The 13,689-nt window shown below is 39.6% G+C and overlaps 1 protein-coding gene across 1 annotated transcript in view; it reads left to right on the top strand.

The window, feature by feature from the left end:
• Positions 1-13,689, top strand: part of TMPRSS7 (transmembrane serine protease 7) — an 89,639-nt gene that overhangs the window by 40,896 nt on the left and 35,054 nt on the right. Inside the window, exon 10 of the mRNA XM_021007181.2 lies at positions 12,140-12,246. Within this exon, the coding sequence (XP_020862840.1) occupies positions 12,140-12,246 (107 nt within the window). The remainder of the gene's footprint in view (positions 1-12,139; positions 12,247-13,689) is intronic.

Below are 13,689 nucleotides of genomic sequence, written 5' to 3' on the forward strand. Positions count from 1 at the left end.
GCTGTATGGTTAGCTACTAGCTGTGTGACCCTGGACAAGTCACTTCACCCTGTTTGCCTCAGTTTCCTCATCTGTAAAATGAGCTAGAGAAGGAAATTGCAAACCACTCCAGTATCTTTGCCAAGAAAACCCCAAATGGGGCACAAAGAGTCAGATGTAACTGAAAACTACTGAATAACAATAACACCTATGATACAGTTTAAGGTTCCACTTCACTTTAAGGTTCTATCTTTGCAGTGGACTTGGGGTGATATCTCAAGGAAAAAGTGATTCTTTGTCTAGAGATTTGTGAATATAGACCAAAGATGAAAGAGAAACTGGAAATTCTCATTGGAGGAGATATAGCTGGAAGACAAAACATTTCTTTCAGTATTAGGTCAGTAATTTTGGTTATGATAGGAAGTTCATCAAAGGGGAAAGAAATGGGCCATCTTAGTCAAAGTACCTACTACTTGATACTTACCTCACACTATGACATCAAAATCCTTGGCAAGAGGCAAATCTGTGATTAAGTCTAGTGTGACAACTGTTTGAGGTGGAAGGAAGTTGGCAAAGGAGATGATAAGCTGATTTCCCCACATTCCTTGGTTGAGAGAGAGAGAGACAGAGACAGACAGAGAGAAAGCAAGGGACAGAAAGAGAGAGAGAGAGAGAGAGAGAGAGAGAGAGAGAGAGAGAGAGAGAGAGAGAGAGAGAGAGAGAGAGAGAAATACCAAAATTTTCAAGTGATAATATATAAGATTTTGAATGGTCTCGTGTGACTCACCACCAGACGTGGAGCCTTACTTACCAAGGGGTTGGCAGCAGGGAGATGAAATGGTTTAGAAGTGCTACCAAAAGTGAAAGAACCCATTGGAGACACTTCCTTTGGATTTACGTGTTGGGTATTGGTCTCCAAACCCTCAGTTTAGAGAGTATTTAGCCTTGAGTGTAGGGTTCCTGCACCTGCTGCAAGCGAATCAAACTTAGTAAGCCTAACCAAGCCTAAGTGGCTCTGACATCTATAGTCTGTAGGAGGGCCTGCTGAGGTGGCTTATATCCCAGGTGTTCAAATTCTAGCTTCCACCACGGTACGTATGTGTGATTCTAAAATGTATAAGATAGTAAGAAAAATTAAGACTACTAAAAACACTACTCAGATAATCTAAATTTGTAGATGATGGGTCATCTGAAGGTGTCCTAGTTCCTTAATGGTTGGTGTTGACAATGAGATGGTGGCAAATTTCTCCTAGATCAAGGGTTCTTAATATATAATTATATATATATAATTAATAATTAATATATAAATAACTTTTGATGTCACAGACACTTTTGGCAATCTGGTGAAGCCTGTGGACCCCCTTCTGAGAATAATGTTTTAAAATGCATAAAACAAAACACATATGATTGGAAAGGACAAAATTATATTGAAATACAAGTATCTATTTATATTAACTTGTACATGTATGTATTGTACATGTGTGTTTGTACACATGTATGCATGTGTATCCGCACACTTGAGCATATATGCACATGTGCATATATACATACAAGTAGGCATATACAGGTAGCTATATATGTTATATGTGTACATATGCACATGCTACACATGTGTATGCACATAAATATGCATACACACCTGCATATGCTTACACTATATATGCATGCGTGCACATGTATTTTTGATAACTGCTACTTCGATATAATTGGTTCCCTTTGTGGTCCTATGTATTTTATTTTATACATTTAAAAACTATCCTCAGAAGGGGGTTTACAGGCTTCACCAGACTGCCAAAGGGATCCAGGACACAAAAATGGTTAAGAACCTACATCCCAGACTGTGTCCCTGTGTCTCAAAAATGTCCTTTACTATGAGCAGCTCTTTTGTCCAAATAGTATGCCTTCTCTGTAAGGTCAGCTTGTAGCAAAATTCATATAGGGCCATGGTGTTGAGGTGGCTGGTCCCTCCTGTGAGAGGATGATGACCTCCATTGTGGTACACTGATTTAAAGTCAGAAGATCAGGGTTCAAGGCCCACCTTGCAGGAAGTCAGTCTTTCTGGGACTCACCTTCCTTATCTATCAAATGAGAGGTTAGACAAGCTGGCCTCTTAGATTCTTTCCAACTCTAAATCTGTGATTTTATGATCCTCACTGAGATAAAGTATTAGGTGATAATGTTGGCTTAATGGTTTGGGGATGTTAGGCCATATTGTTGTTTATTCTTTGTTCTTGAAGAGGACTGTGACATCAAGGAGGTGATGTCATGACATGCAAGTGAATTGGATTTAAGTGAGGGAGGGCTGTGCAAAGTCACCAGCCTCACTTTCTCTTCTGAGCCATCAGGGTCCAGAGGCCAGATATAGATCAGGACAACTGGAGATGGCCCAGGATGCAGTGGGGGAACTTCTTTCAAGCTAGGGTCTTTAAGAGGCCTCAGTTTGAGGCAATGCCCATTCAGGGATTATTAAGCCTAGGTAAGAAATGAGGCAGAGAATGGCCTCTTTTACTTAGTAAAAAAATATCTGGGAGGGGAAGACCTTCTGGGTTTCTGGCCCAGACAGAAACAATTGCTATTTACATTCATTCTGAGCTAATCAAAGCCCAATGGAGCTTGGCCTGGAGCCTATTGTTATCCAATCAATGACAGTCAGAGTGATTTGGGTTTAATACATGGTTGTTAAGTAAAAAATCACTTGGGGGTGGCTTATGGGTTATGCTATGTAAATATGAAACAAATGGTATAGCCACAACCATGCTCCTTCAGAATCTAGTGTTAGCGGGGCAGCGAGGTGGTGAATTGGATAGAGCACCGGCCCTAAAGTCAGGAGGATCTGAGTTCAAATTCAGCCTCAGACCAAACACTTGTCACTCACTAGCTGTGCGACCCAGGGCAAGTCACTTAACCACAATTGCCTAAAAAAACAAACAAAAAAACCCAGAATCTAGTGTTAGTTCCACTCCATGATGAGCTGTCAAAGGAGGCCTATGGTGGAGATGTTTACAAAGAAAGAGTTTTAACATTTTGTTTTTAAGCAAAAGTATTCAGTCATGATTCTCTGGGTTCAGTTTACACTATCAGAGGAAGGCAAATCATTGAGTCAATATTTTTATTAGTGTAGACAGAAAGCTGGCCTCAGAAACAAGAAGCTATAGGCTTGTTGTCAATCAACAAACATTTATTAAGAACCTACTAAGTGGGGCAGCTAGATGGCACAGTGGATAGAGCACCAGATAAAGCACTGACCCTGAAGTCAGGAGGACCTGAGTTCAAATTCAGCCTCAGACACCATAGTAATTAGCAGTGTGACCTTGGGCAAATCACTTAACCACAATTGCCTTGACAAAAAAAAAACCCTACTAAGTGCTGGCATCACGCTAAGAGCTGGGTAAAAGTCTCCACTCTTGAGGAGGAGGCAACCGGTAAACCACAATGTACAGACAAGGTATATATATTGGACAAATTGGAAATAATCAACAAAGGGAAGGCTCTAGAATGGAGAGGGATTAGGAAAGGCTTCCTGTAGAAGGGGGGATTTTATTTGGGACTTCAGGGAAGCCAGGAAAGCCAGGAGGAAGGAGATAATTATAGGCACAGAAAATGCTGATTCAAATCCTACTTCTGACATATACTGGTTGCATGACCCTGGGCAAATTATTTAACTTCCTAGTACCTCAGCCAATTCTCTAAAATTGTTAATTTCAGAGAAATTGCATTGGGAGGACTTTCTTTATTGTGAATTTCCTAAAGCAATGAAATCACTATCCAGCACTTCCTCCCTCTGGTATGACCTCTTATTTGGTGGCAATGGAGGAAAGGATGAGACAAGAACCCCATATAAGATTAGTACAGCCTCACTCTTTCAAAGTTCCTGGAGCTAGGTTCTTGATCTGTTGGCAGTAGACAGCATCTTCAGGGAAGGGGAGACCAGACAGTCAAGGCCCTGGGGCCCTGAAGTATTTTGACTTATTCTCCTTATCTTTCTTCTCTGCCCAACGTGACCCCAAAATTTCAATCCAATGTGCAACAAAAGGATATGGAAGCACCTAAGCATTTTCAATTAATTAGAGTCCGAGGCCACTAATCCTTTGGGTCCAAGATCTTCCTCCTGATCGATGACCCCTCCCCTTGGGTGTTAGCTACTCTTACACACTTGGGAAAGCACTAAAAATAGACATAACAGAATAAAATTTCACGATTGCCTAACAGCAGAAGAGGGGAAAACTCTATGATTGGTTGAAGGCCTTTTGAGTCATTCACTGCAGGTTTTTCCATAGTAAAAGCATTCTACCTGCCACCTCAGCTGGGGTTTTCCTAGGAAGTCAAATATCTGGTGTTTTGGTCAGCAGTTTCATAGGAGTTAAGGAAGCGGTGGGTGAGAAGAGATGTCAACAGGTAGCAGTGATCATGATTCATAGGGGTGGGAGTACGGATGCTGCTATAACAAGCTCCATGGTTAATGTAATACGATTCTCCATAACAGACAGTCATACTATTTTATCCTATAATCTACAAGGATATTACCAATAAGTAATATCAATATCACTAATATAAGAGGGTTTTTGATCTTAACATATATAATCCTTATCCCCTAACTTAAATTTAATCCAATTCTGCTTAATTCGCTGATACAATCATGATATCCATCAAATCATAATGAACTGAGTAAATGCAGATTAATTTGAGTAGGTGGTATCAAAATTATCATCATACCAAACAAATACCTTTGCCCAAGGAACTGAAAATAAGGGGGTAGGGGCTGGTCAGATATAATTGAGGAACAAGACAAGACTAGATGGTTATGAATTCTAGTCCTGACTGCTGTCACTTGGATTCTGCAAATCTCTCTTTTCTTTGTAGAATGGCAATGTACAAGACGATCACTAATGTCTCTTCTGGCTTTAACATCCTACGATTTAATGATTCTTTGAGGCTTATTTGTTTTTTGTTTCCCCTGGTGAATAGCAGGCATTTAATAGATGCTTGCTAATTGGTTGATGGATCTTTCAAATATACTAAGATAACAATATTCACATAGAAATCCTGACGTCACCCTTTACTAAATAGTTCTGTTGCCCTCTACATATCTTCATTTTGGAGCTGGTTTCTCGGGCTTCTGAGTTTCTAGTTGCTCTTATACAATGCATTGTATGTTCAGCATCTGAAATTTGAATTGATTAGTTCCCTTTGGTATCATTACTACAGATGGCATACATTGCCACTAGGTGGTGGTAGAGACACAAAACAAAAATTGTCTCTGCTTCAAACTGGGAGGAAAAAGTGAGTAAAATTAAATGTACTGTTGTTATCAAGCACTCCTTAAAACTCAGCCCATACAGTCATCTGTAAAGGGGTGGCTAAGTATTATTGTGCTGCCCTTTGGGCAGATATAAATGGTAAGCAATTCACACCAGTGAATACCGGTGGGCAAGGTATACTCAGTCGTCCAAGTATTAGCCAAGTTCTCCAGACCACTGGCCCAGCTTCAGAATTGGACCTAGAAGTGATTAGCCAGGCAAGCGAAGCCGTGTGGAGTTTCATCATAGAAAGTGCTTCCACAAGCGAGCACTGGAGCCCCAAAACTCCAGCAGCCACATATACTCAAAATCCAGAAAAGAAAGTGTCACCTGCCTCGGCACTGTGAAGTGGTTCAAAATCAGACACTGGCATGAAATTACATAATAGCCTATATGAAATTGCTTGCCTTTTTAATGAGATGGTGAGGGAAGAGTGGGAGAGAATTAGGAACTCAAAAAAAATTTTTAAATGCATGTTAAAAATTGTTTTTAAGTGTAATTGGGGGAAACTGAAATATTAATTTTGATATTATCATGATATTTTAAATCTTAAATAATAAATATATATTTAAAATTGAAAAATAGAAAGGATACAAAAGAAGATAATAATTGGCATTTATATGGTACTTTGTCATTTTCTTCTCCAGCTCATTTTAGAGACGAGGAAACTGAGGCAAACATGGTTAAGTGACTTGCCCAGGGTCACACAGCTAGTGTCTGAGGCAAGATTTGAACTTAGGAGGATGAGAGTTCCTGACTTCTAGCCTGGTGCTCTATCCACTGAGCCACAAAGCTGCCCTCTCCTGACAATTAGGACTGTTCAAAAATGAAACAGGCTACCTTTGAGTTTTCCTCACTGGCTTTCTTCAAGCAGAGACTGGCCAGTCACAAGTCATCTCCCTCATGTAATGAACTGTGTGGGAAGTTAGACAAAATGCCTCTAACGCCCTTTTTAACTTAGATTCCATGATTTTATATAGTGGGAGTAAGGTGAGAAAAATTAGATTTTTAAATTTAAAGAGTAATATATATCCTGTCCAACTTCTTTTTAGGTTTAAATTTCTGGTTCCAAATACTATTATAAACTCTTGCACCGTTTCTCATCTTTGGTTCCCTAGCACCCACCACCCAGTTCAGTATTTTATAAATATCTGTTGAATTGAATTGTCCTTTTAATTGTCCTAGAGTTAAGTCGCCAGCATTGAAAGTACAGCAGCCCTACATCAGTATACGTCCTGGATTTCCTTTAAGCAAAAGCTGAGGGACATCACATGAGCAACTAAAAACCTACTTAACATATTTATTGCTTTGTCTATTTACAGAGAACTTTAAAGCAATATTTCTTTAGCTCTTCCCAGGTTAAGCAGGCTCATATCAATATTGGGGGTGTTTCATTAAGATTTCACAGCCTGAGTGGAATGTAGTTGTGGGGTATTAAAGAGTTGTCCTGGCCTGTGTGGGGAGTGGGAAAAGGGTTCCTAAAATCTTAGAATTTTTGTTGTTGGTGTTCAATCATGTTAGTTGTGTCTGACTGTGTTTGACCCCATCTAGGTTTCTAGACAATTCTCAACCTCTCTTAGTTTTGGTTTACCCATCGGTAAAATGTGGATGAAAATAGCACCTGCCTCCCAGGGTTATCATGAAGATCAAGTGAGATAACATATATGAAGTGCTTAGAACCTCTAAAGCACTATTTAAATGTGACCTATTACTCTTATAATGGGTAGAGAGCTAGCTTTGTACCCCGGATCTATGACCTGGGCAAGTCAATCAAATTCTTAATGATCCCAGCAACTCAGTAAGAGTATAAGTCACAGAGGAGTTTCCAACCTATGTGGATAGGAGTTTCCTCACCAAGAATTTTCTATACCAAGGAAGTCACAGATCTGGGCTCTATCCCCAGCATCTTGACAATCTGAAAGCCACCTGGGCAGCAAGGTAGAACAGTGCATAAAAGGCTGGGCCTGGAATCAGGAAGACCTGAGTTCAAATCCAACTTCAGAGACTTAATAGCTGTGTGACCCTGGCAAGTCATTTTAAGTGCTGCCTGCCTCAGTTTCTTCATCTACAAAATGGGGGTAATAGTAGAACCTACCTCTGAGGGTTGTTGTGAGCATCAAATGAGATAATACAAAGGCTTTGCAAATCTCAAAGCACCATATAAATGTGAGCTATTTATTATTATTATTGTTATCATCATCAGGTATAAATACAGAACTGTGTGTAATTCTTTATATACTATATCATACTGACAGGGAAGGTATCCTGTCTCTTCTTGTAAAACACAGCCTTAGTGTCTTCTTAAATTCACTCTTTAGCCATGCCTGGAACAGATCTCAGATATTTCTAAGGCACTTTTTCCTCTTCTGCATCTCTCCCTCTTTCCAATTCTTCAGATTCCTGCAGATCCCTTCAGACACTGAGCGTTAAGGGTAAGTGATGAAATGAATCCTCATCAGTTGTGCACCCAGAGTTTTAACTGTAGTGTTTAGATCTTGACCCTGATTTGAGGGTTACCCAGCTCAAGGAAGAGAGAGAAGAGGAAGTGCTTCAGGACTTTTGTGGGTCAGTCCATTTCACTTCTATTTGCTTTTGGAGATAGGGTTCTCAGTGACTATAGAGTTTTTGTCTTGGAAGTTTTGTTTGCACTTAACCCCCAATTGCCAAAAAACAAAAAAAGTTATGTTTGTAGTGAACCAAGACAGGCTTGAAGAAAACTGGAAATAAAAATAATAGGTGAGTTTGGTTTGGGAAGGATACTGGATTTGGATGAAGATTACCCACCTGTAACACAGAGAGAGTCAGAGAAGTTTAGGCAAACAGTGGCAAGTTTTAAAGATACATAGCTACTCTTTCTAGTTCTATATTAATTTGACTTGGTTTTCTGATCACTACTATCTCACCAGGCTACTAACCATAACTGAACCAGAACTAAGCATAGGCAAAACAGGTAATTGACTAGAACATAATATTCATGGAGGGTAGTGGAAAATAGCACATGTTTTAATATCATTTTTTAAAAACATAGTTAAGGCTGGAAAATTATATTCAACATGGCTTGTAAATTTTATTTATTTTGAGATAGAAGTGAAATTAATGAGCATTTGTTAATATACCAGATAGGCAATTAGGTGGCACAATGGGTAAAGCACCAGGCCTAGAGTCAGGATGATCTGAGTTCAAATTTGACCTCAGACATTTACTAGCTGTGTGACCCTGAGCAAGTCGCTTAACCATGTTTGCCTTAGTTTCCTCATCTATAAAACGAGCTGGAGAAGGAAATAGCAAACCACTCTTGCCAAGAAAATCCCAACTGGGGTCATGAAGAGTAGGACATGATGGAAAAATGACTAAAATATGCTGGAAAAAAAAATGCCACGCACTGTGCTAAGCCCTTTACAAATTTATCTCAATTCATCCTCGGAACAACTCCGAGAGGTAGGTGCTTCTATAACCCCATTTTGTGGTCGAGGATACTACCCAGAGTAACATAGCTAGGAAGTATCTGCACCTAGATTTGAACTTCCTGACTCCGGGCAGGCCCAGTGTGCCACACAATTGCCTCTAAGAAGGTAAGTAGAGAGCAGAAGGTAACACAGGAAACCCAACTTTAAAATGGGCATATGGAAGGAGAGGGGAAGAATTTTCCAATCTTAAGACTCACAAATTCCTTATCTCTGTCTTAGCCAATAAGGGCCATGTTATGACAATAATCTTTCAAGAAGTGAGATTCTTATGAAAGCCAGAGATGTTTAGAGTGTGGATTTGATAGATATCTCCCAAGGTTTGAAGAGTTGTTATGTAGAAGAACTGCCATAGGGCAGCTAGATGGCACAGTGGATAGAACACTGGGCCTGGAATCAGGAAGACCTGAATTCAACTCTGTCCTCAGACACTTACTGACTGGCAAGTCACTTCACCCTGTTTGCCTCAGTTTCTTCATCTGTAAAATGAGCTGGAGAAGGAAATGGCAAACCACTCCAGTATCTTTGCCAAGATAATGACAAAAAGAAGTCATGAAGAATTGGACATGCTGAAAAATGACTGAATGACAACAGCGTGTAGAAGAAACACTAGACCTATGCTTGGCCTCAGAAGACAGACCTAGGGTATAGGTTTCATGAAAGGAAAAAGTTAAGATCAGAGCTGTCCCAAAGTGGAATTAGCTTCCTCAGCAAGTGACAGATTGTCCATCACTGTTCATTGTTAAGCAAAAGCTGGATGACCACTTGTTAGGGATGCTGTAGAGAGAGCTCAGGTGTATATGAGGTTGGAATGATCTCTCTGATATTTCTTCAGATTCCAAGATTTATGTAAGAGCTTAGAATTGTAACTCCAGCCATTGTTAGAGAATGCTCATAACTTTGTGTTTTCCTGGTGCCTTAAAGAGTAATGGAAACTTTGGACATTTTTGGATAAAAAGAGAAAGCTGTCCTCCTTTACAAATATAAACTTTTATTCACATTTACTATTGTTTACTTTGGTAGATTTCCTTGCAGATGATTCTTCCTAAAACACTATTCTCATTCAATCATCTCTTCCCAAGAAGCCCCTTTCCCTTCATCATACAACCTATAAATAAATAGATTCCTGTTATCTGTAATCCCAGTTTTTTTGAACCTTCCATGGTCTAGCCCCATTCTACCTTTTTATTATTATTTCCATTACTGACTACCATGTACCCTTGCTCTAAGAAAGTCACTCTCATCATTGTCACATCAATATGACCAGTGTCCCATTAATACTCATCCTCTGTCTCTGCCTGGAGAAAACTTCATGTTATATCCTTCAAGATTCCCCTCCAGTCTCACCTCTTCCATGAAGATCATTTCTAGACTTTATTGATTTTCATTGTTTTTTTCTTACAATCCACCTGAGACTAGATTATGTGATCTCACATTTAATTACATTCTGTCTTGCATTCATTGCTGTTACATATAAAATGTGTTCTATTTTTCCCAACTAGGTCTTAACCCCTTGAGGTCAGGGACCACATTTTAGACTTCTTTATCTCCCAAAGCATCTAGAAGAACATTGAAATGGGGGAGTTATTCTTTGGATCATAGATTTAGAGCTGGAAGTAACTAGCTTGGTCCTCTCACTTTACAGATGAGGAAACTGAGTCAACAAAGATGCTTTATCTTGCCCAAGGTCATTTAGGTAGTAAGCAGCAGGGTTGATATTTGAACCTAAGTTCTTTGACTCCAAATCTATCATGGTTTCTCTATATCAAATGGCAGAATGATTGATTGATCCTTTAGCTTTGTACATTACTCTGGAAAGAGTATATTGTGACATATAAAAAAGTTCAAGAGACAATTTCTGGGTAATTAATCACTTTAATAATTATGCTAGCAAGTAATTAATAAAAGGATGGGTCATTTGGCTATCTCTCCTAAACCAAAGACCCCTCATGAACCCACTCAAGCCTTTGGTGTTCTTGAGGGTGGAAATCAACTCTGATTGGTTAACAAGTAATGAGAGAATATTATAGTAATAGGTGGGCTTATTCTAATAAGTGTCCTTGGGATGTGACTCTGATCACTTGGTCTTGGACAAAGAGACTTATCTATACCTATGCCATCCTGTCTCCTGACCTATCTGACTAAAACACAATGAGCCAGAATCCACCAATTCACCTAAATTAGAATTTCTTTATCTTTTGATCAAATATAAGTTTTCTGGGTTTTGCCTGAGATTTCATCTCATTATCAGTCCTGCACTGATTGCAGGTTGGCTGGATAACCTACAAGGGCTGATTTCTGAATGAGGAAATAGGAAGGAGAAAAACTTTAGTCCAAATTCAATAATTAGTTATTAATATGAAAGAAATAATCATTCCTCTCGTTATAAATTGACTTTAAGAAGCATCCATAAATGAAAAGTACTGAGCAAGGTGCTGGGGATACAAACAGAAAGAAAGCCTCCCTCTCCTCCAGGAGCCTACATTCTACCAGGAGGACACAACATAGACATTCAAGATAACGTGAAAAGAGAGAGTTAAGAACTCAGGGAGATCAAGGTAGGCTTCCCAGAGGAGGTAGCATCTAAGCTAAGTTTTGAAGGGAGATTGAGCTTCTTCCTTCAAGGTAAATGTAAATTCTTGGCTTCTAGGCCCCAGTTGAACCTGAATTGTTATTGTGTGTATGGTTTGTCCCTTGTTCTCAAAGAGGACCATGACACCCAGAAGGTGATGCCATGACTTAAAAGTGAATGAGATTTAAGTGAGGGAGGGCTGTGCAAAGTCACCAGCCTCACTTTTTCCTCCAGAGCCAGTGGCCAGATAAAGATCAGGAAGACTGCAGATGGCCCCCTGAACCTAAATAAGGAGTTCAGAAAAGGTTGTTTTCTCTTTCCTTTAGTGAGTTGAAGCTCAAACATGGCATGGTTGAAAGTGACAGTGACTGGTGCAGAGGAAGAACAAGATCCCGTTCTCCTGATTTGCAGACCACTGTGTCTTCTACAGCTTGTTATTGACTCAGTTTTTTAATTTGTTCTGCTCATTTCTAATTGTTATTTACAAAACCTCAAATCATTCTACACTGGCTATTATTGCAGCTTCAATTTTTTGAAATTCAATTTTATTTTGTTTTCATGTCTACGTTTTCTTTCTTCTTCATTCTCCTCTGTTCTCCTACCCCTTTGAGAAAGCAAGAAAAAATGATCCCTTGCAAATAGGTATTGTTACTGAATCTTCTAAAAGAAAAAGTGATGGGGACAGGAAATGACATCACACTCCTCCAAGGGCCATCTCAGAAAAATAGTAGTAAAGCATTATTGGGCATTTGGGCAATAATGAATGGAGACCTAAATGTGCACTCAGATCAGAAGACATTTTCTGACCTTCTGTTTGTTCTCCACAGACTCCCCTGCCAACTCTAGGAATAGCACTGAAATTTCATAACTACACAATAACCAAGAAGAATGTGAAAGGCTGTGATCATGGATGGTGGGAAATCAATGAGTACATGTAAGTGATTTTCATACAATAACAACAACAATAATTCTTTTTTTCTTTTTTTGGCAATTGGGGTTAAGTGACTTGCCCAGGGTCACACAGCTAATAAGTGTCTGAGGCCAAATTTGAACTCAGGTCCTCCTGACTTCAGGGCCTATGCTTTATCCACTGTGCCACCTAGCTGCACCCTACAACAACAATAAGTTGAATGAATTAACATATAAAGTGCCTTCCAAAGCTAGTGCCATATAAAAGATAGCTATTAGTGAACATTGATAAAGTGCTTTAAGTTTTACAAAACTCTTTACACATATGATCTTCTTTGATATACGAATGACTGGTGATGCAGAGCAGCCATCTAGTAGCGTTCTTCATATCACTGGGCTAGGATATGTAGATTGGGACTATTTCAAAGGGGACAAGGGGAATCTAGATTGTTTTGGCATCCTGAGCCACACTAAGCAGTCCCAATGAAGAGGTCTAGAGCTTTTTAGGGTGCTGCTGGGAACCCCGAGATTGTGGCACCGGGCCCTGTCCAAATGAATTCAACTCAAATCTTCCAGCCAGAGGAAAAGTTTATTGTTATGCTTTTCAGTGGGCAAGGATTCTTAAGGATCCTGCAACCTTAGAGTGGTACAGTTAAAGTTTATATAGGATAAAATATAATGAAACATGTGCCAAATATGCTAATAGGTGATTCAGGGTGGGATTAGGGAGTGGTTGAGGGTTGGTCAGTTCTTAAAGAAACATGCACTTCTTGTACCTACCATGCAGGCATTTTACCCAGAGTTCACTGGGAAAAGCCCACAAGGGGAGCCACATGGAGGTGTGGTTTTAGGCCTGCTATGTCACTAAGTTAACAAGAGTTCAAGGGTAACTAAGAGTTGTCCAGTCTGCCACCAATCAATGTCTCGTTTGACAAGATAGATGTAGGGAATATATATATGTCATAAGTAGAGAATACAGTTAATGAGGAGCCTAGGATGTAGATAATGAGGTAGGACAATAGTATAGATAGTCCAGTGGGTAAGAATGTCTTTATGACCCAGTGCAAAGCCAGTTCAAACTAATAATTCCTTCAGGTTCTGTTTGTAACTGCACCAAGGAGAGAGATAAGGGGCTTGCTGGGGCCCACTCATGAGTAATTGCTAGGCACAGTGTCCTTGGGCTGGGGAGAAACTGTCAGGGATAGTGTTTCTGAGGCTAGGGAGAAATTGGGGTCCAAGTACAAGCACCCAAACACAAGCACCCAAGCACCCCATCACCGAGATCCCATATTTTAAAATGTACTTTAGTTTCTTTTTTTCTATCAAAAAAGACATTTACTTATTTCCCAAGACCTAGTTATCTCTTTCCTCTCACCTCAGCTACACACATAGATGGTTATACTCTTGATCTTGTCATGATCCACAAGTGCTCTGCTTCCGTGTTAATGAACACTAACATTCTTTTATT

The sequence above is a fragment of the Phascolarctos cinereus genome, unplaced genomic scaffold (genome assembly GCF_003287225.1).
Source record: "Phascolarctos cinereus isolate Bilbo 61053 unplaced genomic scaffold, phaCin_HiC Scaffold_726;HRSCAF=1367, whole genome shotgun sequence".
NCBI classification, from domain to species: Eukaryota; Metazoa; Chordata; class Mammalia; order Diprotodontia; family Phascolarctidae; genus Phascolarctos; species Phascolarctos cinereus.